At 41.9% G+C, this 23,614-nt stretch overlaps 1 protein-coding gene across 1 annotated transcript; it reads right to left on the bottom strand.

Annotated features, from left to right (window-relative positions):
• Nucleotides 1-2,369: 2,369 nt before the first annotated feature.
• On the bottom strand, nt 2,370-18,240 carry LOC107383267 (proenkephalin-A). Its single transcript, XM_015955793.3, has 3 exons — nt 18,027-18,240; nt 17,503-17,655; nt 2,370-3,233 (listed from the first exon to the last, which is right to left on the bottom strand). The coding sequence occupies exons 2-3, from the start codon at nt 17,650-17,652 to the stop codon at nt 2,637-2,639; spliced, it is 747 nt and encodes a 248-aa protein (XP_015811279.1). The 5' UTR covers nt 17,653-17,655; nt 18,027-18,240; the 3' UTR covers nt 2,370-2,636.
• Between the last annotated feature and the right edge of the window lie 5,374 nt (nt 18,241-23,614).

Genomic DNA, 23,614 nt, shown 5'->3' with positions numbered 1-23,614 from the left:
TACGGACTTCGGTACGTGGGGTCTCCGACTCCTCCCCCCCAACATCTCGGATCCGAAAAAGGCGTCTCCTAGATACGAAAGTTCTGATTAAAATCTCATTCACACGTAGGTTTCATGCATCACAACTAGTTCCGTCCATCACAGTAAATGCTTAGTTAAATTGTCATGTTTTAATTGTTTGAAAATAAATTCTTACTTTTATACACCTGACTGTTTTCTGAATCAAAAAGAAGTGTGTACAATCCCCTTATAAATAAAAACTCCTAGAATCTTCTGATTTAAGCACAATAAAGACCAGGCAGGGTGATATTCTGTATTTAGATAGAGTATCACAGCTTATTGGTCATAAGTAGAGGTAATATATATTGAGCTCTTAAAGTACTCAATTTACCAAACCCTACACATTTAAACTTGAACTTTGCCCCCAAAGTAGCTGTAGGTGTCTGATCTGCCATCACTTTGAAAATACTTCAGTGTATTCTGGGAACATTTTGACCAAGGCTAGGCTACAAGACACCTCCCATGTATCCGTGCTCAGCTAGCTAAATTGCTAACAAACGGAGAATGCACTCCTTGGTAGAACATCACAAGTGAAGAACCTGGGTGTCATCTTTGACTCTGAGCTGACTTTTATCCATCATATTAAAAATATCACCAAAATAAGTTTTTGAACATCGCCAGAGTCCGCCCCATTCTCTCTCGGGCCAATACAGAGATGCTGATGCATGCTTTCATCGCCAGTAGGATAGACTACTACAATGCCCTGCTTTCTGGTCTTCCTAAAAAGAGAATTTCAGGTCTACAACTCTTACAAAACTCAGCAGCTCGTGTCCTGACGAAGACCAGGAGGCGGGAGCACATCACTCCAGTTTTGGAATCACTGCATTGGCTCCCCATATGTTTCAGGATCGATTTTAAAATACTTTTAACGGTTTTTAAGTGTCTTAATGGTCTTGGGCCTTTATCTTTCAGAACTGCTTTTACCGTATAAACCCATGCGGTCTCTGCGCTCCTCTGGCAGCCATCTCCTTGCCATCCTTAAAGTCAGGACTCATATTCATAGTGAGGCGTCCTTCCAGTACTATAGTCCTCGCCTCTGGAACGAGCTGTCAGGGGACCTCAGGGCCGCAGAGAACGTTCATGTTTTTAGAAATAGGCTCAAGACCCATCATTTTAGCTTAGCTTTTAACTTATTACTATCACTTTTTAAATTAATTAATTAATTAATTAATTAATTGGGTTATTTGTTTATCTATTTATTTATTTAATGTATTTTTAAACAGAGTTTATATATATATATATATATATATATATATATATATATATATATATATTTCTTTTAAACCATAGATTTATGATCAACATTATTTTAATATCTATATAACTTTTGACATTACAATTTTCGTTTTAGCTCTTACTGTTTTATATTTTAACCTTAATTTAACCTTTTTCCAGTGTTTCCTCTGTGGGAGCCCTCTGCCCCGGGGGGCGGTGGTCGGCTGTGGTGGCCTGGGTGCTTTCCAGGTGTGCCTAGGTGGAGGTGGGGGTCTCCGCCCTCTCTGCTCTGGGCACCCTGTGTCAGTGCCTCGGCTGCTGCTGTGGATCTACTGCTGTCGGGTTTGATGACTACCCTGATGGCGTTTCCTTATCTTAGCTGGTTTGGCTCATCTAAACTCAGTTCATGGTGTTTTCTTTCCATTTGGGGGCATGTGTGTGTGTGTGTGTGTGTGTGTGTGTGTGTGTGTGTGTGTGTGTGTGTGTGTGTGTGTGTGTGTGTGTGTGTGTGTGTTGTGAAGGGGTTTTTATTCTCAGACTGTTTTTAAATTCTGGGGATGGGAAGGAATGTCGGTATGTGGGGCCATTTTAATTTGTTAAGCACTTTGAGTTACATGCTTTGTATATAAATTGCTATATAAATAAAGATTGATTTGATTTGATTTGATCTGATGAACATTGGAACACTCCTTGGTGGTTCCTGATGATGTATCTCCTAGGAAACCGGGGTGGGACCAATACATCAAGGCAAGATTCCTTGACACTGAGAAACACCCAGTATCTGCGCAGAACTGGCTCATCTCGAACACAGCCATTGACTTCTATAGTCATGAATGATTGGTCAGTTTGGATGATTGACACGTTTTTTTATTGTCAGGGCCAATAGAGTGAAGCTTCGTTCATCAAGCTCTACTTGAAATATTAAGACCTCAAGAACAATGCAAAACATGATTTTAGTCTATTTTTCAAGTGGTCTTAAAATTTTTGATCAGAACTGTATTCTCCCTGAACTAGATATAAGCAATTATAGTTGCTAATTTTATGGTAGTATATGACCTCTTAATGTCTGACAACTCAGAACCGACACAAGAGGCCACACTCAATAGTAAATTTTATTGAAATTAAACACTCAACCAACACATTTTAATGAACAGATTTTTCAGATAAACAATATAAGGAAGTGCAAAATATTTTAGTTTTTTTTCTTTTGAGACCAACTGAACAGATATAGTTGGCTGATGCACAAACATGGGTGTTACATTCAAGTCATGACAGAAGTCAGGAAGTCAATGCAAACGCCAACATGTCCACATGCTAAAAAGGTTAGCTGAGAAGAAAAGCTTCAAAGGTAAAAGTACTCACTAATCCATAAACCCCCCATACCTTTTCTGAAGCCCACTCCCATTCTCACAAGATCTTTTTAGCTCCCCTCCACTCTTGCTGCCGTTCACAAGCCATTCAGGCCGGCCCACACGCCTCATAAACCCTCCGTATCGCTTCTTCAGCCCACGACTTAACACTCCCTCTAACAGATTGCCTGGTGCCATTTCTTCTTCAGAGTGATGGATGGGATCTTCAGACCTTTTCACAATCTCCTCTCCATTAGTCTCTTCAATGTTACCATCATGTTTTGCAGCAGTAAGGAGTTTTAGGATATTGAAGCGAATGTTTTCTTCCTCATCCAGGTTTTTCATGTCTTTTATTACCTTCTGTGGGGAGGAGCGACGAGAAATGAAACCACCATAACGTTTCATGAAGCCACCGTACTTTTTGACAAGCTGATGTTCTGGACTTGTTGCATCATCATCAGAAGGCATCAAGGCACCCACTGCTTCCTGTTCTAGCTGTTGGTGAGGGTCAGCATCAAGAGAAAGGCTGTTATCCTCCTCAAACAGTAAATTCTGGCACATGTGCGGTCTGTGGCTATCCAGCGCTCTTCTGCACTTAAGTGAGCATTTCTGGGAATAAAAACAAACAGAACATTAGAACAGAAGCATTAGAATGTCTCATTGAGAATTATGCTGTGAACTCTTCCTAAAAATGACCACAAAATGTTTCTGTGTGTAGAGTTTGGACAGGTTAGGGTTGGCCGCCTCAGTTCTCTCCTCACCTGGTCTGATGTAAGTGAGAGGGGAGAGCGAGGGAGGGTATGGTGCCATGGGGGGTTGATAGTGGGGGGAGATGGTGTGGAGTGGTGTAAGTTCAGGGGATGGGGGAGACTGGCTGGGTGGAGGTGGTTGCGGGGTGGTGGTGGTGTGTGTTGCTGTAGGCGGACATGAACAGGAAGATTGCCATCACAAAATGGAGACTGTTATCACCTACCATTGTGCCGTCAAACGTCTCCTTCTAGGGTTCTACAACCCCAAGGTGCTTAACAACACATATAGCAATTCCCCCATACACACATACACGCACACACACATTTACACACTGGTGGCCATGAGCTACATTGTAGCCACAGCTGCCCTGGAACACACTGACAAAAGTGAGGCTGCCAAACACTGACGCTACCAGTCCCCCCAATCACCACCAGCAGGCAAGGTGGGTGAAGTATCTTGCCCAAGGACACAGCAACTGCAACAGCCTGAGCAGGGCTTGAAGCTACAACCTTCTGATTACAAGGCAGGCACCTCTGCCACCTCAGATTGAGGCTCCCAATCCGGTTAACATAATTATTGTCATAGCTCAATTTAGATGTGCCCACTGAGTGACTTTCAGCGTTAAATCTGTTGTGTCCCTGTCTTTACAACAATCCTCATACTAACCAAGCATGTAGTGACAGTGGAGAGGAAAAACTCTCCACTCTCAGAGCAGACACGCACACACACACACACACACACACACACACACACACACACACACACACAGGGGCGCCGTAAAGCGGTGAAAGATTAGAAAGATTCCAAGGGCCCACAGCTGTCAGGGGCCCAAAAATGTTTCAAAGTTGAATAAAAAAAATAAAGTTTAAAAATCACAAGTACTTTGCAGATTTTTTTCTCATTTAAGACATTAAACAAACAATATTTTAGTCTTTATGAAATGTATATTTATTCAGAGGTCCCTATGACTAATTAATTTGGAACCCCCCCTAATGGTGTGAAATGGTACAGTCCACCTGGCTGAGGGACAGCGTAGCAGGCGAGGCCAGCTCAGACAGCGGAGTGCACCAAGGCTGCAGTAAATATGTCTGCATTAACAAAGTCTGGGTCACAGAAAAGGAAAGAAAGAAAGGAGAAAGAGGACAGGCAGAAGAGAGGGTGTCAGTATGTCACACAGTTTTTCTCAAAGAAATGTGGGTTTAGTTAGTTAGTGGTTAAATTCAACCTGTTTGCTAGCTCTGATATCCACAGTGAGAGGAACTATGTTTCATATAATCATGGTAAATGGGTTGTTGTCCTTGTCCCTACCAGAATCAGCAGCTGATGATATGTCAGCAGGTGTCCCCTCACAACCCAATGAACCTCAAGAAGGTGAGCAATGTAGCATGTTAGCTAGCAGCCTCATTTAAGGGGGTCTGTGGGAATCACTTAAGGCTCTCTTCTCTATCAGTACTATTACAAAGGAATATAAAAAGGCTATTTTTGGTGATAAACACATTGTTTTTCCACATAATGATAATTAAATATATCAATCAGTAAAAATGTATAGATTGTTTTGGATGCTGGGCAGGTTGAAGCATTGTCATTTAGTCTGTTAATGTAACATAAATTACTGTGAGATTATTACTGTGAAGCACTTTTTTGAAGGCACCATACAAGAAAAAAAAAACCTCTTCATCTACTAAACACCTTGAAATGAAATGTTTTGAATCTGACTGACTTATGGGAGGTTTTACAAGATGTAATTTGTTTATGTAGCTTTTAGAACACAAACCAAAAATCAGTCATTTCCAAATAATTCATCAGAGAGCAAAAATGAAACAAAAGCTATTAATAATTGTAATAAATAAACTTAATTTTCTAAAACTCGTCATTATTTATTCTGCTGCTAAAATAATGGTGACTGCTTTGAACAAATCAAAAACAAGATATGTCACTCAGGAGCATTATTAATTATATCACTGTAAATAATAAATCTTGTTGTGTACAATCAAGGCTGAATATATTTTTAGCAGTTTTTTGTTGTTGAGAAAAATGGGTTTCTAGAGACTTATATACATATTCATGCAAAGTTGTCCAACATTAAAATTTTATGTAACCCTAACTGACTCCGGTTTGATCTGTGTGCTTATTCATTTTGTGTCTATGATGAAGCCATGGAGACTTAATAAAGAAGTCACCTTGTCAGCAGTGAATCCTTAATTTTTGTCAGTCATACAGAAATACTTGATTTCAAGAGGAAAGACAGCTGAAAATGTAGTTATGTAAAGCTTTGACACAACATGGAAATTTAATTAGATATCCAAATTTGAATTTTATCATCACATAAAATTTTAGAATAAATAAACACATTTTAAGGGAGTAATAGGGAAAAGGAGATTAACACCTTTCAGCATGTGCATTTCCTGCTTTTTCCAGCAGTGATATTGCTAATTCTGTTGAAGGAAAGTCACTGTTTAATGAGAGACAGCTGGTGAAAATGATATGTAAATAAGTAAGAATGCATGTAGACCTACATAATTAAGCAAAACTGAAACACTAATATAAAGTAAATATATTATATTTTTTTCTCTTTTCGAATCTGGGAGGGTGGAACCCCAGCTCCAGCTATGGACGAGCCCCCAGGGGGCCCAACTTGATATTTTTTCATGGGGCCCAAAATCTCTGGCAGCTCCCCTGCACACACACACACACACACACACACACACACACACACACACACACACACACACACACACACACACACACACACACACACGGACTCAGGTGTTCTCAGACACATCAACTTGTCCTGTTTTTGGAACAAAATACTTCAATTAATATTATCTGTTTGCTCTCCAGTATCAGCTGTACAGGCCTATGTACATACATATGTACTGTTAGTAACTGTGTATTCTTTCTTCTGTTATTTTGTGTGTTTTCTCTCTCTCTCTCTCTCTCTCTCTCTCTCTCTCTCTCTCTCTCTCTCTCTCTCTCTCTCTCTCTCTCTCTCTCTCTCTCTCTCTCTCTCTCTCTCTCTGCCTGTCTAGAAGCTTGTACATCTTGTATTCTTTCTTTTCATTAACTTTCTCCCCGACCTCTCTTCTTCTTTCTGTCCATTTCATTTCCATCTTCATGTTAGTTGGGATGAAATTCTAATTAAGTTTTACATCAGGTGGAGGATTATAACAGAAGCTGTAACACTCAATCTGTGAAAGCTTGATTTTGGCTATTTTGATCGCGTTACTGCGGGATGGGACACAGAAAATAAAACAATATTAGTGTCTGTAAATATTTTTACATTCAGGGTTTCTTGCAGTCTTTAAGTTTTATATTTATAGATTCAGAGAGGAGAAATAAGTTGATTCAGATTTTTTTAAAAGTACAGTGTATTTAATCACCACCAAGTTTGTACTAAGTGTTTCAGTAATTTGCCACTAGAGGTCAGTATCGCTGCACCAATGAGATCAGACGATATCAGAGTTATTTTTTGCTTTCACAGACAACAACTCCATCATCTACATTTCTCCAACCAAGAACACATAAAGAGGTATGCACGGGGGGGGGGGGGGGGGGGGGGACAGTCAAAAGGAACAGTTCGATGAATGTATGAGCCAATCATTTAGAAAAAGATGTTCACCTTGATTGGACGAGGATTTTCCTGGACTGTACATTTCAGACGCTATCAAAATTATTCCCTTTTGGACAAATCAATACATGAAGAGCATTTCAAGCAATAAAAATCCAGAAAGACTTCACAGACTCCACCTTTCTGTCTTTTCTTCTTTTGGGGAACTCCGTTTTTTCTTTTTTCATTGATGTTCTGGGGGAACTATCCATGTTTGAGCTCGTTGTGCTGGAGCAGTTTACAGAGGGGCTCCCAGCAGGTACCCAGGAGTGGTGCGCTGTCATCGCCCCTTCAGCCTACAGGGCACCATCACCCTGGCTGAACATCACCTAACAAAGGCCCGATCTCAGCAAAGTGCACTTGGAGAACGTACGCTGTAAGGCTTTGAGTGTGTAGTATATAAGTGTGCAAATAACTGCAGGATTGAGACAGGGAGCTGTAACGTGATGAAGGAGCTATTCCTCCAAGGTTATTTACCCTTTTTCCACAGTTGTTTTTGACACGGCGCCAGAGTGCATGAAACAGCCTCAAGGTCATGCATAGTGCTTCTAAACTGTTTACTTTCCAGCAATGAAGACAGAAGATGAATAGACTCTTTTCTTTTATTAAATCAAAGAACTCTATTTTCAATAAAGCTAATCAAAACAACTGTTGGTCAATAATACAATGTGACCGATCTGTGAAATCACAATGTTATGATTAATATGTTTGAATAAGTAATATGACTTAATCTAGTTCATTAGACACATTGACACACGTAAGGAAAACAACTGCATGACACATTGCTGCTGCTGATCCAATCAGAACCATCCTAGTCTGAAGCGTGGCATAGGCCGTGTTCGACTTGAGCTGCGCCTCGCCGGGAAAACAGACGGAAGCAGCAGGGGAGTGGCTGAAAGCCGGCATTTAAGTCGTACAGATTTCCCTACATGTGTAGCTCACGGATGACGGCGGACGAAGATATCGCGGTAGCGTTCATACTTGTTTAATTATTTATTTTAATTCTGGTGCCTGTTAGCAGCTGAAACACATCCTCACGTGCTTGTGGATATCATATATTGTATATGAAGACCTGACTGTAATAATAAGTAAAGGTCATCAGCTGTAGGTTTAGTGTGCTCATAGGAAACATGACAAAAGAACACAAATCGCATTTCTCTTTATGGCTTATATAGTTGTCATCATCAACGTAACATGATTTACAGAACACATGTGACCAACTAACATTTCATGTTCTACCACCGGATGTTTGGATCAAAATATGAACCAATCAGATCTTAGATCAGGTGAGAGCCAGGCGTTTCCCGTCATCCCCTAGGTGTCATGAGTCTGCTGTTTTTCCCTCTGAGTCTAATTGCAGGTGGGCGTGTCGGAGAGCCTCAGCTGCTGCTGATTTCCCATCAGCAAGGCCAGGGGATTTAAGGAGTGGTGTGTCCACACTCCAGCGCCGGTTGATACTCTCACCTGGGTAGCTTCCAGCCTTGTCCTGAAATTGTACAATTTTTGCAATCTTGCTCTGCTTGTCCTGTTTAATTACCTGTCCTGCCTCCCCCAGTTCTACTACCAAGTCTCAGCCTGAGTTCTCTTCTGTCCTGGAGTGTGTACCTCAGCCTTGCCACTCATTCTCCCCTGGTCATCTGCTCTCCGCCGTTCACCTGCTCTGGATATTCGTCAACCACATCCATCCAGCCTCAACCTAATTCTCCATCGACCAGACCTGACCTACCCTCTCCTCACATTCATCCACTGTTCTGGCTCCGTAAGAGCTCCCTTCCCTCTATTGTTTCTGGTTCTCTCGTTCCTGGTTTAACCTCCGTGTGTTTGTTTCTATTTTTAGACCCCGACCCGGTTTCCGCTTCGTCTAAGTTCGCCCTTAGTTCCCGTTGGCTTTTCCAGCACCCGTTTGGAGCTGCGTCCTTCGTTATTATTATTTTTTCATTTAATAAAATCAAATTCATATTTTCTTACCTCCTGCCTTGTGGTGATTCTTTCATGTGGGTCAGGAAGCTTCCTGCGATCATGACACTAGGTTTTGCAGCCGGTGGAGAGCAACTGCAGCGCCTTGCTCCAAAACCTGCGGCCGCCTTGATCTCACGAGGTTATCGTTGCCTACGTATGCATGACGTCAGAGCAAGTCGGCGTCAAGTCGGACACAAATCTAACCGGCATGCACTGCTCGCCGATCACCGCTGGTCTAATCTGCGCAGAACTGGCTCATCTCGAACACAGCCATAGTCTCTGTTGTGTTTATAAATCTACCAGCTTTGATTCGTCCAGAATCAAAAACATCCAGATTAATAAAACAGTTCCAATGCCATCTTAAGTCAGTTCTCAAGATCCCATGAAGTTCACCGCATGCTAAGTGAAGTATCGGACCGGCCATTCTGTGCTTCTCTTTTTAAGCTGAGAACATTCAAGCTGGGAAAATTCTGTTGTTTGTTACCAACCAAGCAAAGGTACCTTTCAGAATAAAAGCTGAACTCGCTGACCCAAGGAGGGTCCCCTTTTTGATGCTGTGAACCACCTGTTGCTTTTTACCTGGAGTCTATCCAAAGACTGGTTTGTCGTACTGTCGACGCTGTTTCATCGGCTCCAGTACCAGAAGAGTGTCTTGGACCTGGCATCCGGATCTGTACGGAGGTCTCAATTCTGAGGGTATGTGGATGCGACAAAATGGCGTCTCATGTGGTTATGAAGCTACTCTGATAAGTTAGAAGCAAAACATCATCTCCCGCTCAGACTTGTTTCTCCGGGTACGAGGGTTCTGAATGACACTCATTCACACACACACCAACCATCTCACACCTCATTCAAACAGAGCATCCATCATTAGCAGAGTTAGTCTTGTTTCAATTGTTTAAAATTATTTTGTAATAAACTATCTTAAACGTTTGAAGGTCTCTCTCTCTTCTCTTGTCTCTCAGTTAATACAAGGTGTCATCTAAATCCCTGCCTTAAAAAGATCCAATCTTCTTATTAAATAAACCAGTGTCCGCAAGATGGATTTCGTACTAGATATGAAATTTTAATGTCTTGTGGTCCTTAATTAATTGTAATTAACACTCATTACAGAGCATTGCGTCATCGATCGCAACACATTCCGGGATGCTGGTCGCTGTGATACTTTATTCAAAAACCTTTATTAACAACTTTTAAACAAACAGCCAAACAGTTGTTTGAGTGATGGAGAATCAGCTACAGCTGCCTCTCCTCGGCTTCACCAACCTGTAATTAAGCACTCACAGGTTATGGTAGGACCACTCACCTCAGACCCTGACACATCATCTTTGAATTAAGTTTATTTTTCCTGGCTCATAAATGACTTTATAATTTTAGAAGTTTTATATAATCATATTTTGTTGAAATTACAATTTGTTTAAATCCAAAGTGTTTTAATAAGGTGTCCAATACGCTACATTAATGAAGGATGGGTTGACATGAATTATTTTCCTGTAATGATTTATTTCAGATCTTAAATTACACAAAATTAGTAATTGTCGAATTTGATAATGTTAAGCTATCACTATATTCACACATAATATTATTATTCACAGTAATGTTTAATAAGACTTTACTTTACACTAAGGAATAGTCGCCGAGATATTTTGGTAACGCCTTTAAACTTGTCAAACTCTGATTTGTCTAAATTTGTAAACACTAGTTAGTATAGGCTAGTTCACTTCATGGACTAGCCGGTTCTCAGCCGCTTGCCAGTTCGGCCGACCATTTGAGCAAAGCACTTGGAACCTCTCTTTTGACTCAAGGTCAAAGTCTTTGCAATGCTTGCAAGTGGCAACAGACGCATCAACTCAGATGTGGAACGTCTAACTAGCAGACCCTGGTAGCATCTTATGGCTGGTGATAATTGAATTCAAAGGGAACTACGACTCTTTTAGATTCCAGGGGCCACTCCACTCCGGTGACATCACCAATCTGGCTGCCTTTCCTCCGGACCACCGAGAGCTGCCGTCACACAAGGGTATCTTAGACCTGCACGCTGGCATCGGATGGTTTTTCGTGAGTAATTAATAGCTTGGTAAACCATACAATCAGAATGATATTACAACCCAGACATCAAAATATCTCTCAGATACTTAAGAAGGTTTTGCTACAAAACATCTAAGCTTACATTCCATCATTTCATTCATTGTCTGAGTGACAAAGTCACTAACTAGCCCTCTGTCCTGAACCTGCCTCGCTGGAAGATCTCATCAAGCTGGCCCAAAACATTGATAAATGACGGCGTGAGCTTAACACAGGTACTCACTATTCATCTTCACCAACCCCATTCCTTCCAGTCTCTCCACAGGCGACAGCACCTGTTCCCTCCGAGGAACCTATGCAGGTCGGCAGGACCAGTCTCTCCCCGGAAGAGAGGCAAAGAAGGTTGAGTGCCGGGTTATGCCTCTACTGCGGCCAAACCAGCCATTACGTACACAACTGCCCACTACAGTCAAAAGGTGCAGCCTGCCAGTAGCACCAGGATTACTGGTGGGTAGTTTTCATGATGATGCTCTATTACCTGTGTTCTCTCCTTTTGTTAACCGTCAGTCACCTCACATGTCCTCCTGGACTTAGGCTGCAAGTGCAACCTGCTGGACCCCGCCATAGTGAACAGACTGCAACTCCCTACTCATCGTCTACCTACACCTTTGACCATGTCATACCTCGATGGCAACTCCCTCTGCACCATAACTCATGAAGCAGCACCAATAATTCCATTTTTGGTTCTTTTTTTAAAACACAGATAAGGTTTCTCTTTACCTTGCTGACGGTTTCGTTTCCGTCTGCAAACATCCTCAGAGCTGATGCTGATGGTGGCGTGCAGAGGACGTTGTCGCCCTCTGCTGCCCGCTCTCCCCTCTCCGATGATGCAGTCCCATGCGTGATCCAGTGTGTAGACCCCATTGTCTCTGGTCATAGTCCCACATCCACGTCTCCTTATCTCTATTGCTTCTTTTATCCATCTTTTGTATTTCTGTTGTTCTGTGTTTATGATCGGGCTGCACAGTGGCGCAGTGGTTAGAGCTGTTGCAGCGAGAAGGTCCTGGGTTCGCCTCCCGGCCTGGGATCTTTCTGCATGGAGTTTGCATGTTCTCCCTGTGCATGCGTGGGTTCTCTCCGGGTACTCCGGCTTCCTCCCACAGTCCATAAACATGACTGTTAGGTTGATTGGTCTGTCTAAATTGTCCTTAGGTGTGTGTGTGTGTGTGCATAATTGTTTGTCCTGTGTGTCTCTGTGTTACCATGTGATGGATTGGCACTCTGTCCAGGGTGTACCCTGCCTGATTGCCCATTGACCGCTGGAGATAGGCACCAGCTCCCCCCGCGACCCTACGTGGACAAGCGGGTTCCGAAAATGGATGGATGGATGGTGTTTATGATCCTTGTGTTGTCCCAGTCCATTATGTGGTTTTCTCTTGTGCAGTGATCTGTTACGGCTGACTTCTTTATTGTGCTTTCTGCTTCTTCTTTTGCTGCTCTCGTGTGTTTTCGACTTGCCTCTTTCTCGCACTCCTTTCTATGTTCTATTGTTCGTGTGTTGAGTTGGCGTCCGGTTTCTCCTATGTATGTTTTATTGCAGAGTTTGCATGGGATTTCGTAAATGACTCTACATTTAAGTCCAGCTGATATTTTGTCTTTGGGTGCACTAGTCTGTTTCTAACTGTTGTGTATGGCTTTGTTGGTGTGTTTATGTTGTGTTTTTTCATTGTTGCTCTTATTTTTTCTGTTATGCCTTTGATGTATGGTTGGGTTATCACTGGTTTTGGTTCTTGTCTTTCTGGGTTTCTGGTTCTTTGCTTAGGTTGTTCTTTTCTTTCTGTTGTTGTTTGTTGTTTTCCTTTGTTTATCGCCCATGTCAAGTATCCGCAGGTCTTTAAAGCATGTTGTATGTGTTTGTCCTCTTGTTTACGATCTCTCGCTTCTGTTATCATGTTTGCTCTGTGATATAATGTTCTGATTACTGACATTTTGTGTATGGTGGGGTGTTCTGATGTCCATAATAAGTATTGGTCTGTGTGTGTTGGTTTCCTGTATGTGTTTATGCTTAGGGTCCCGTCGGTCTGTCTGGTTATGTTCATGTCTATAAATGCTATACTGCCTTCTGTTTCTGACTCATATGTGAACTTTATGCTGCCTGTGTCGTCAATGTTATTCAAGTGTTGTGTTAGTGTTTCTGTTTGTCCTTCTGGTATGATTTCCAGTATGTCGTTCAGTAGCGTTTCCTTAACTTCATTTTGCAGTTGGGGTGGGGGGGTGGTGGTGGGGGGGGGGGGGTCTATGGCTTTTTGCTCTAGGTCCTCCATACTCGCACAGGGTGGCTGATAACGGGTTACCCATGGTGAAGCCTTCCAGTTGTTTGTATGTTGTGTCATCGTATGTGAAGTAAGTGGAGTTAGCTACCAGTCTTGTCAGCTGTGCTATGTGATCTGCTGTGAGGTTTGTTCTTTTGTGTAAAGTCTTGTCTTGTCTGATTCTGTTAACTACTATGTCTATGGTTTTTTGGGTTGGTGTTTTTGTGAACAGCGATGTGACGTCATGTGAGATGAGTATGCCGTTGTCTTCTATGGTAATCTCCTTTAGTTCTTTTGCCAGTTCTATGCTATTTTTGCAATGTTGATGTTGTATGTTGGTGTACCTATGCTATCTGCTATGGGTCTAAGTGGGGTGTTTTGTTTGTGTATTTTTGGAGTTCCATAGATTCTTGGTATTATGCTTGCTGTAGGAATCCAGTGTTTGTACATTTTTCTGTTATTTTGCCTTTTTCTCGTAGTGGCTTCAGTAATTTTTTCATGTTTTTCTTAATGTTTTCTGTTGAGTATTTTTAAAGTATTTTGTATGTACTTTTGTCCTCTAGCATCTGCTTCATCTGTTGTTTTCGAGAGGGGAGAGCGGGCAGCAGAGGGCGACAACGTCCTGATCTCGCGATGAGCTACAGTGTAGTCACAGCTGCCCTAGGGCGCACTGACTGAGGCAAGGCCTGTCGAACGCTAGCGCCACCAGTCCCTCCGACCACCACCAGCAGTCAAGGTGGGTTAAGTGTCTTGCCCAAGGATGCAACAGCCGCATTCTCTGGTCGGAGCCGGGATCAAACCTACAACCTTCCGATTACTGGACAACCCACTCTACTTCCTGAGCTACTACTCTAAGACATTCACTGAGCAAGCCATCTGTTGGGACCTTATCCTTGATGTACTTATGGATCTTGGATTTTTCATCCTGGACCTTGGCTCTCGCACTCCTCGACCGCCTTCCTTGTGGCTAGTGTGCAGTCTCAGGGTGCTGGATTTGGAATGGAACCCTCCATGCATGTTTAGGAGCTTTCGTTTCTTAAAATCTGTGGTCTGTATTTCTTCCTTTGGCCAGCTTATTATTCCTGCAGGACATCTGATTACTGGCAGGGCGTAGCTGTTTATTGCCCAGATCTTGTTCTTGCAATTGAGCTGACTTCTTAGGACGTGCCTTACTCATTGTAGGTATTTGGCTGTGACTCCTTTCCTTGTGGCCTCATCAAGATTTCCATTTGCTTGTGGGATACCAAGGTACTTGTAGCTGTCCTCAATGTCTGCTATTGTTCCTTCTGGGAGTGAGACCCCTTATGAGTGGGCTACCTTCCCTTTTATTTGTCATCATCCAACCACACTTCTCAAGTCTGAATGACTTTCCGACATCAGTGCTGTAGATCCTGATGGTGTGGATCAGTGACTCGATGTCTCACTCGCTCTTGGCATACAGCTTATGTCATCCATGTAGAGAAGGTGGCTGATAATGGTTCCATTAAAGAGTCAGTAGCCATAGCCAGTCTTGTTTGTCAGATCTATTGAAAGTTTGCTCCGATCAAACCATCATTTTAGAACTATGATAAAATACAACACACACACACACACACACACACACACACACACACACACAAGTGATTTTCCTAATGAAACCATTCAAGCCCATGTTGCAAAGCCACACTTAAGACTACAAAATTCAAATTAACAGGCATTCAACCACAGGTGAGTCTAATGATTCATTTAAGAGGTGTCCAGCAGACAGGTGACTATAAAAGGGCATTACTTAACAAAGAAAAGCCATTTCTAGACAGGAGCGTCACCTGATGAGAAGGGTTGAAGAAAATCAACATGCAAGTTCACTGCAGTTAGCTAAAGCAGTAGAAAGCCAAACTGGAATGATCGTTTCCTGTGACACCGTACAGCTCACAGTGCAGAGAAATGGCATGCATGGGTATCGTCCACGAAGGAAGCCTCTCCTAAATCCCATGCACAAAAAAACGCACCTAGGATCTGCTAGGGCCCATGCTGAAAGAGATGAAGACTACTCTCTAGACTCTAGACTCTGGAGTGATGAGACAAATGGCACTTTCACATTTGGGCCAGCACAGACCAGACCAAGCAGCTTTTAAATCACATGCACGATTAAATACCATTATGGATACTGAGAAGTCAACGTCACCTCTGATTGAAGCTGCGTCTCTCCGCAGTGCAGTGAGGAGCATGTGCACGCACGCACACACACACACACACACACACACACACACACACACACACACACACACACACACACACACACACACACACACACAGAGAGAGAGAGGTAGTGCTGCCGTGACTTGAGCTGCACAGCCGTCGTTTAAGGGAGACACCATAGACATTCCGTCCATCTTTTGCACTGCCCACGTGCTCGCAGATTTCCCATTCCTGAGAAGTGTGTGTGAACAAAACCTACCGGTACGGGACCTGGCTCGATGCCACCCATTCCAGTCTGTGCTGGCCCAGATGTGAAAGCGCCATAAGATCACTGTTTTTGTAACTAATGATTTCCAAACTGTATGGCGTCGTAAAGGTGAGGGTTTCAAAGAGAAATGCATGGTGCCTGCAGTGAAACGGTGGTGGCGGTGTCCTTATGTGGGCTGCATGAGTGCTGCTGGTGTTGGGGAGCTGAATTTCATTGCTATCATGAACTCAACAACGTACTGCTCTATACTGAAGGTGAAGATGCTGCCATCACTCCCTACACTTGGTCATCGTGCCTTTTTCCAACACGACAATGATCCAAAACACACATCTGGAGCTACTGCTGCATTTTTGAAGAACAGGGTGAAGGTGACTGAACGGCCAAGTCTGTCTCCTGATCTGAACCCAATCCAACACCTGTGGGGAATTCTGAAGCAGCAAGTTGAGCATCACTCTCCATCCATCATCCAGGCTCTAAACGAGGTTCTTCTTGAAGAATGGAAAAAGATGGATGTCGCAACATGTCGCCAACTAGTTCATTCCATGCCTAGAAGACTTGGTGCTGTCCTTGAAAATCATGGTGGTCATAAAAATACTAGATGTAATTTTAGTAAAACTGAAGATTTTGTGGTCTATTAACCTTAATTTCATGTAATGGAGTTAAAGAAGGGTTCAATAAAACCCAGCCTTGTGAAAAATCTGGAAATTGTCTTTTTGTTTATTGAGCTGATAAAATTTGTACTTTTTAAAGGGGTTGTACTCATTTATGCTGAGCTCTGTATATAAATAGTTTACAATTTTATAAAATCCTGACAAGCTCATAACTAACTTTGAGACTTTTTGGGACCCTGGGGTTTAAAGTGTAATTCCACCATGTTGCTGTTTGCCCAGAAGTGTCACCCTGTCAGTGAATGTTGCTTCTTTAACCATTTCTATTATTGGATTTCACTTAAAACAGCCACCAGAAGGTTGTGTTTGATGGAACTGACAAAATAAATGCTGACACTGTAGTGCTACTGGTTTATGAAGACAGAATTACTGAAGAGGAAAATTGAGCCAAAGACAGAGGCGCACATCAGCCTCTGCTAGTACAAACTATTCTGCAGATGCATGAGGAGAATTATTAAGTATGGCTTTTTAGTCAAATTTTAATACAAGGGAAAATTTACAGCAGTTGATCGCACAGTTGTCAATAAGAAAAAGTTTGTTATTAGACATAAAGAGTATATCTCTCTCCATTGATTGCAGTCTCAGGTCAGTTGAACACGGATACTTCATTTTCTAAAACCTACAAATTAAGTGAATAATGTCACAGTAGTTATAAATATTTAAAAAAGGAATCAAAGCCATGAACAGGAACAAAGAATGTCAGATACAAACAATTACATTAATTAAATCAAATAGACTTGTGTGACTTTAATAGTGATTAGTCACTAAATAACTTTAATTACTGGAAAACTATTTTGTAGAATATCTGAAATTAACAAAAAGAAAAAATAACATTTGAACGTAAGAAGGTGTAAGAGAATAAAACAGTAAAGGATAAACAAAATTATTTATGAAATTCAATATGTAGGCTATATGCATGGCTAAATGATGTAAAAATATTATATTATTAGAACTTGGCTATTGGGATGGGCTATGTCGGATAATATACGAGTTTATGAGAAATAAAAACAAGACTTGTTTGGCTTGCAGGGTTTAAATGTAATGATTTCTTCAGTTATTTCTGATTTTGATGTAAAAGAGAAGAAACATAGATCATATATGCAGACATTACCAGAGTGGAGAAACCAGTTTGTTTTCCTTGCAGACACGAAGCACAGAGCGCGCGCTCCGCGCGGTTGTCGTCTCCAAACTCCAGAGACACGCACGAACCCAGAACCAGAACCAGAACCCACCAGCAGCGGCTCCGAGGGAAGACAGCCATGGACTGGGGACGGAACATTGAGCACACCATAACAACAACAACAACAACAACAACAACAATAATAATAATAATAATAATAACAATAATCATCATCATCATCATCATCATCATCATAATTTAAAGCTAAATATGAAACGGAATGAAAAGATTGCTGACGCCAACTTCTAATTATTTTAATTTATTTTTAACAAACTGCATTAAAGCATTTGTCTTCTATAGGAGTTTTGGATTCAAACAGGTAATTATCTAAAATTTTTGTGTTTGAACCGGCGTTATTTTTTTATTTTTTATTTATTTATCACTACTATTATACGTATCATAAGCCCATTTGTAGAAGTATTGCCAAGTACCGTAAAAACCCTGCGCGCGCTCACCTCTGTGGTTCTCCAAGCAGGGTTCTGACGGTGTTTCTGGAAGGGTCCAAATTAAAACGAACCGGATCTCCCCGCTGCTTCCCAGGTGGCGGAACAGTTCGGTCCGTCTGCGACAGGAACCGACCAACGAGCTTGATCCAGCGTTTCGGGCTGAATTGAAGTTATCAGCGTCAGCTACCAGTTCTGGAACAAAGTGCTGTCATTTAAAGGTGTTCCATCGCTGACGTCACCAAAGACAAAAGTAAGGGAGGAGAGAGAAGACCAGAACCATGAGCACGAGCTGGTGTTATAGTACAAAACGGGTTCAGAGGATTTCTTCACACATAGGAGTTAATTTCAGAGCAAGATGCAGATTAACACAGAAGTATATGATCCAGATGACACAGTCAGGAAGTTTAACTCCTTTCACAAAATAAATAAACCTAGAACACAGCTTGGATGTCAAGGGTTGGAATAGAGGGGAAAATGTGATATATATATATATATATATATATATATATATATATATATATATATATATATATATACATATATATATATATATATATATATATATATATATATATATATATATATATATATGAATGAATGAATGAATGAATGATAAACTAAGAATTTTGTAATTTCTTGTTTCTTAGTCAGAGACTTCCAACACATCTTTTATACATTTCTTTACAACGTAATTTGCTACTCCAATTAAACCTTCCTACATTTAATAAAAGATCCAGGACCCCATGATGACCTACCCATGACCCTTTAAGAGTCTTCCTGATAAGGATATTTTTCTACTCAATGATTTGGTTTGGGTTAGGGTGTGTCATGTTGAACTTTGGATGAGCAGATGTGGAAATTTTAAGAAATTTTTTTTTCTTTCATATGAACTGTAGACACTGCACTGCCAATAACCTTGTTTACACTGAATTGTGACGGGCCAGTCCTTCTGTGTTTGCCTCTTTCCTGTCATCTCAGAGCCCAGTTGGTCCTGGCCAGTCGTTCTGGATCTGCTGGAAGTATTTTTTTCTGTTCAGAGCCAATTTTCCTTTCCACTGTCACCCTATTTAAGGAAAATTGGAATTATTGTCCTTTTAGAATGAATTCTGTTTTATTAGATGTTAATTGCAGTTACAGCTATCTGTTGGCCAGAATTTTGTCTTAATGGGATTTTTCAGCCAGGATTCTATTACATTCAACTGAAAATACTCAGCTGAGGCAGGTATGGATGAGCAATGCATGCAAATGATGGTTTAACTATTTTATGTTTTTAATGTCAGCATTTATAGTTTTAAACACAGTTGTGTCAATGAAAATGCTATTTGCTTGAAAATTTGCATAAAATTTTAGAAGCTCTATATGTTAGAACTAATTTTTATGATATGAGCTGCTGTGTTGTCTAACTCACACATTTCTGTCAGCTTAGTCTGTGTGACAAACAAGCTTTTTAATTAACTAAAGACTGCTATCATCACCAAGCTGCTTCATTGTTTGTTTCACTCCCCGTTGCTGGAAACCTCATTAAAGATTAACCTGTGCGTGTGTGTGTGTGTGTGTGTGTGTGTGTGTGTGTGTGTGTGTGTGTGTGTGTGTGTGCGTGCGTGCGTGCGCGCGAATGCATATATAATTTTTTTTTTCTTTTTGCAAGGATATCTGCTTTTAAATGTTTTTAATGCTCAAACGCTCTAAGTCATTTTTCCATGACCCAACTATATCATCAGTGGAAGTTAGCACCTTTCCATCCCCACTGTTGACAACAGTAATTCCAGTCAGGACATAAATCAACACAGCACACTTTAGTGAAAGTTACTAACGACCGGGTTCAAACCGAGGATTTGTGTCTTAACTGGTTCAGACAGTGATCTATTGACTTTAGTGGTCCAAGTGTTGGATTGGTGTCTGGTTAATACAGTATACTGGTGTTTATACTGGTCTAGACAGCAGAGTTGTGTTTATTAGTGTTCTCAATATTAGCCGATAGGTTGGGCTGGACTCTTGATGTGGTTAGGTTAGGCTGAGGCATGTTTGGACTGCAGAGAGAAAATGGGAAAACCTGTGCCAATGTCAAAGCTAATTGTTTGCAACGCTACACAATGTGCAGTGGTTTGGTTGCTACCCTGAGGAACAGGGAATCTGCCAGGTGTCATTGATAATTTGGTTTAGGGACTATGGGACTGCTTGATTTTGATTGATTAAAGATCAAGTACAGTTCATTATATTAGAGGTACCCTCCATAAAAAAAATCTAAACCCAACAATCTGGGTTTGATCAGGCTCTTGTCATATTTTGCATGTCTGTCTGATGGATGGAAACTGGAAGCTCTGCCTCTCAATTTACTTTTAGAAACTCTAGTATTCAGAGCCAAGTGCTCTGTTGAGAACATCTAGAACAAGAAGATCTCTAAAGATGCTGGATAAATCTATTCTGTCCTCCTAGCTCTCAGAACCCTGGCAGTTTCAGTCTGGATTAGCTGGAGACCTATAAAGGGTTTTTTCACTGCGCTAGTTCCAGTGCAAGTTCAGTGCCAGAGCCTGAGCCTCGACATTATCTTTGACCAGGACATGTCATTCAAATCCCACGTTAAACAGGTTTGTAGGATTTCCTTCTTCAACCTTTGGAATACTGCTAAGATTAGAAACATCTTGTTCAGTGTCAGAAACTCCCATCAGCCTCAGTGTGCCACGTAACCCCCACGTGATCATGCAAATTATAAATGGAAGTCAACTCATTTACTCGCTACTCATCTAATCCATGCCCCAAGTTCAACCCTTCACTCATTTGACTAGTAAGTCAGATATTAACCCTTTTTTGTAACACCTGCACTTTCCTCTCCTCTCATCCTCTCTCCCTCTCCCGATGAACTGACTAACCACTACAATTCCAGCCTACAAAACATCCTTGACACCTTGGCTTCATTAAAAACCCATACTGTCTGTTTTTCCACCTCTGCCCCCTGGTTCACAACTAACCTCAGATCATTAAAAGCTGAAGGACGCCAGCTGGAGCACCTCTACAAGAGGACGGGCCTCTCTATACACAAAGACCTGTACATCGCCCACCTAGCCCGTTATAAGGATTCTATTTCTCATACCAAATCAGATTACTACTCCAGTCTCATCAACTATAACAACGGAAACTCCAAAACTCTTTTCTCAGTCCTCCATAAAATTTTCAATTCTCCCTCTTTACTACCCCCTCACTTCTACTCCACTGACACCTGTAATAGCATCCTTTCCTTTTTTAACCATAAAATAATAATAATAATAATAATAATAATAATAATAATAATAATAATAATAATAATGCATAGAACTTATATAGCGCTTTTCTAGACAACCAAAGACGCTTTCACACACTCTCCCATTCAGACACTGCTAGTGATGGTAAGCTACTTGTAGCCACAGCCACCCTGGGGAGGTCTGACAGAGGCGAGGCTGCCATTTGGCGCCGTCGGCCCCTCTGACCACACAGTCAAGTTGGGTGAAGTGTCTTGCCCAAGGACACAACAGCAGGACACCCCTGGCAGGAGCTGGAATCGAACCCATGACCCTCCGATTATGAGGCAACCCGCTCTACCACCTGAGCTACTGCTGCCCCAAAATCACCCAAATCCACCAGAGTCTTAGCCCGGCTGACCCCCACGTACTTCCCCCTGACGATCTCACGTTCTTTGAATCCTTCTCAGACTTCACAGTTCCTGATGCCTCTTATATCTTGGATTTAATATGCAAATCCAAGCCCACCACCTGTCAGCTTGACCCACTCCCATCTTCCCTGGTTGAATCCTGCCTCTCATCCCTGTCACCCTTCATTTGCTCCCTCATTCATGCCTCCCTCTGGACTGGAATCGTTCCCTCAGCCTTTAAAACTGCAGCTCTAACCCCGTTTCTCAAAAAGCCCGGCTCAGACCCCAACAATTTCAATAACCTTCGCCCCATCTCCAACTTACCATTTATATCTAAGATACTTGAAAAAGTTGTTGCTAACCAACTACACTCTCATTTATCCAGCAACTCCCTCTACGAAGTCTTCCAGTCTGGTTTCCGCCCCCACCACAGCACAGAAACGGCTCTGATCAAAATCACAAATGACCTCCTTCTTGCAGCAGACTCAGGCCAGATTTCCATCCTCATCCTACTCGATCTCAGTGCAAAATTTGACACCATCTCACACACAGTTCTACTCCATAGACTATCCACCATCGACATTTCAAAAACTCCTCTAAATTGGTTCAAATCTTATCTATCTAATCGCACTCAATTTGTCCACTCTAACCCCAAGCCAGTTACCTCTGGAGTTCCTCAGGGCTCAGTCTTAGGTCCCCTTCTCTTCATAATCTACTTACTCCCACTTGGCAATATCTTCAGGAAATTTAATATTCATTTTCACTGCTACGCCGATGACACCCAGCTCTACTTCTCTACCCAACCAAACCCCCCGCTCCCTTCATCCTCCCTTTTCAGTTGCCTCACCGAAGTCAAATCCTGGTTTTCTTCTAACTTTCTACAGCTCAACAGTAATAAGACTGAGATCCTCCTCACTGGCACCAGTCCATCTCTATCCAAGACCAGTTCATTCTCACTCAGCTTCTACAACACCACACTTCTCCCCACCACCAAAGCTAAGAGCTTGGGTGTCATCTTAGACAACACCTTATCCTTCATTCCTCATATTAACAACACAATAAAAACTGCTTATTTTCATCTTCGCAATATCAATCGGCTCCGCCCCTCCCTCAGTCAGCACTCCACTGCTATTTTGGTCCACAGCCTGGTCACCAGTCGCATCGATTACTGTAATGCCCTCCTCTCTGGTCTCCCTCTAAAATCACTCAACAAGTTACAGTTAGTCCAAAATTCAGCTGCCCGGATAATCACCAAGACCTCCACTTTTGACCACATTACCCCTGTCCTGCAACAACTTCACTGGCTCCCTGTCAAATACAGAATTGACTATAAGATACTTCTTCATGCCTTTAAAGCCATCCATAATCTCGCTCCCCCATATCTTTCTAATCTCCTCCACATTGTCACTCCCACTTGCTCTCTCCAATCATCATCTTCACCTTCCCTCTCTGTTCCTCGCACTCGTCTCAGTACTACGGGAGCCAGAGCTTTCAGACACTCAGCTCCAAAACTCTGGAACACTCTACCGCCTGACCTCCGCAATATAACCTCCTTCCCAACCTTCAAGTCTCAACTCAAAACTCACATGTTCCGCCTGGCTTACTCACTGTAACTGTCCTCCTTCCATCTACTCTTTTTAGTCTATTATCCATTGCACTGCTCCGACTCTACCCTTGGGAAATACTCTTAGCATTTATTTCTTGTTGTTTGTATTGCTTGCTGTTCCTTATATTTTGTCTTGTACAGTGACCTTGAGAGCTTTGAAAGGCGCTTGAAATAAAATGTATTATTATTATTATTATTATTTCTTGTTTCCCCTTGGAAAATGAAGCGGCATTCCTAGATTAACTGCATGTGAGCAGCTCCCAGCACTCATACTTCTGTGTTTTTGTCTCACCAACATGTTACATATAAACTCCTTGATCTGCCTCAGCTCATTCTAAGATCAAACCTCACAGGATGACTGAGTCA

Source organism: Nothobranchius furzeri, chromosome 11, assembly GCF_043380555.1.
Source record: "Nothobranchius furzeri strain GRZ-AD chromosome 11, NfurGRZ-RIMD1, whole genome shotgun sequence".
NCBI classification, from domain to species: Eukaryota; Metazoa; Chordata; class Actinopteri; order Cyprinodontiformes; family Nothobranchiidae; genus Nothobranchius; species Nothobranchius furzeri.
This window is presented reverse-complemented; position numbering and strand designations above follow the sequence as displayed.

Bases quoted from the DNA above. Each gene is read 5' to 3' on its own strand.
- LOC107383267 (XM_015955793.3), bottom strand. From the start codon at position 17,652: ATGGCTGTCTTCCCTCGGAGCCGCTGCTGGTGGGTTCTGGTTCTGGTT. The intron at 3,234-17,502 runs GTAATGTCTGCA...TTTTATTCCCAG, and splicing joins AAACTGGTTTCTCCACTCTG to AAATGCTCACTTAAGTGCAG.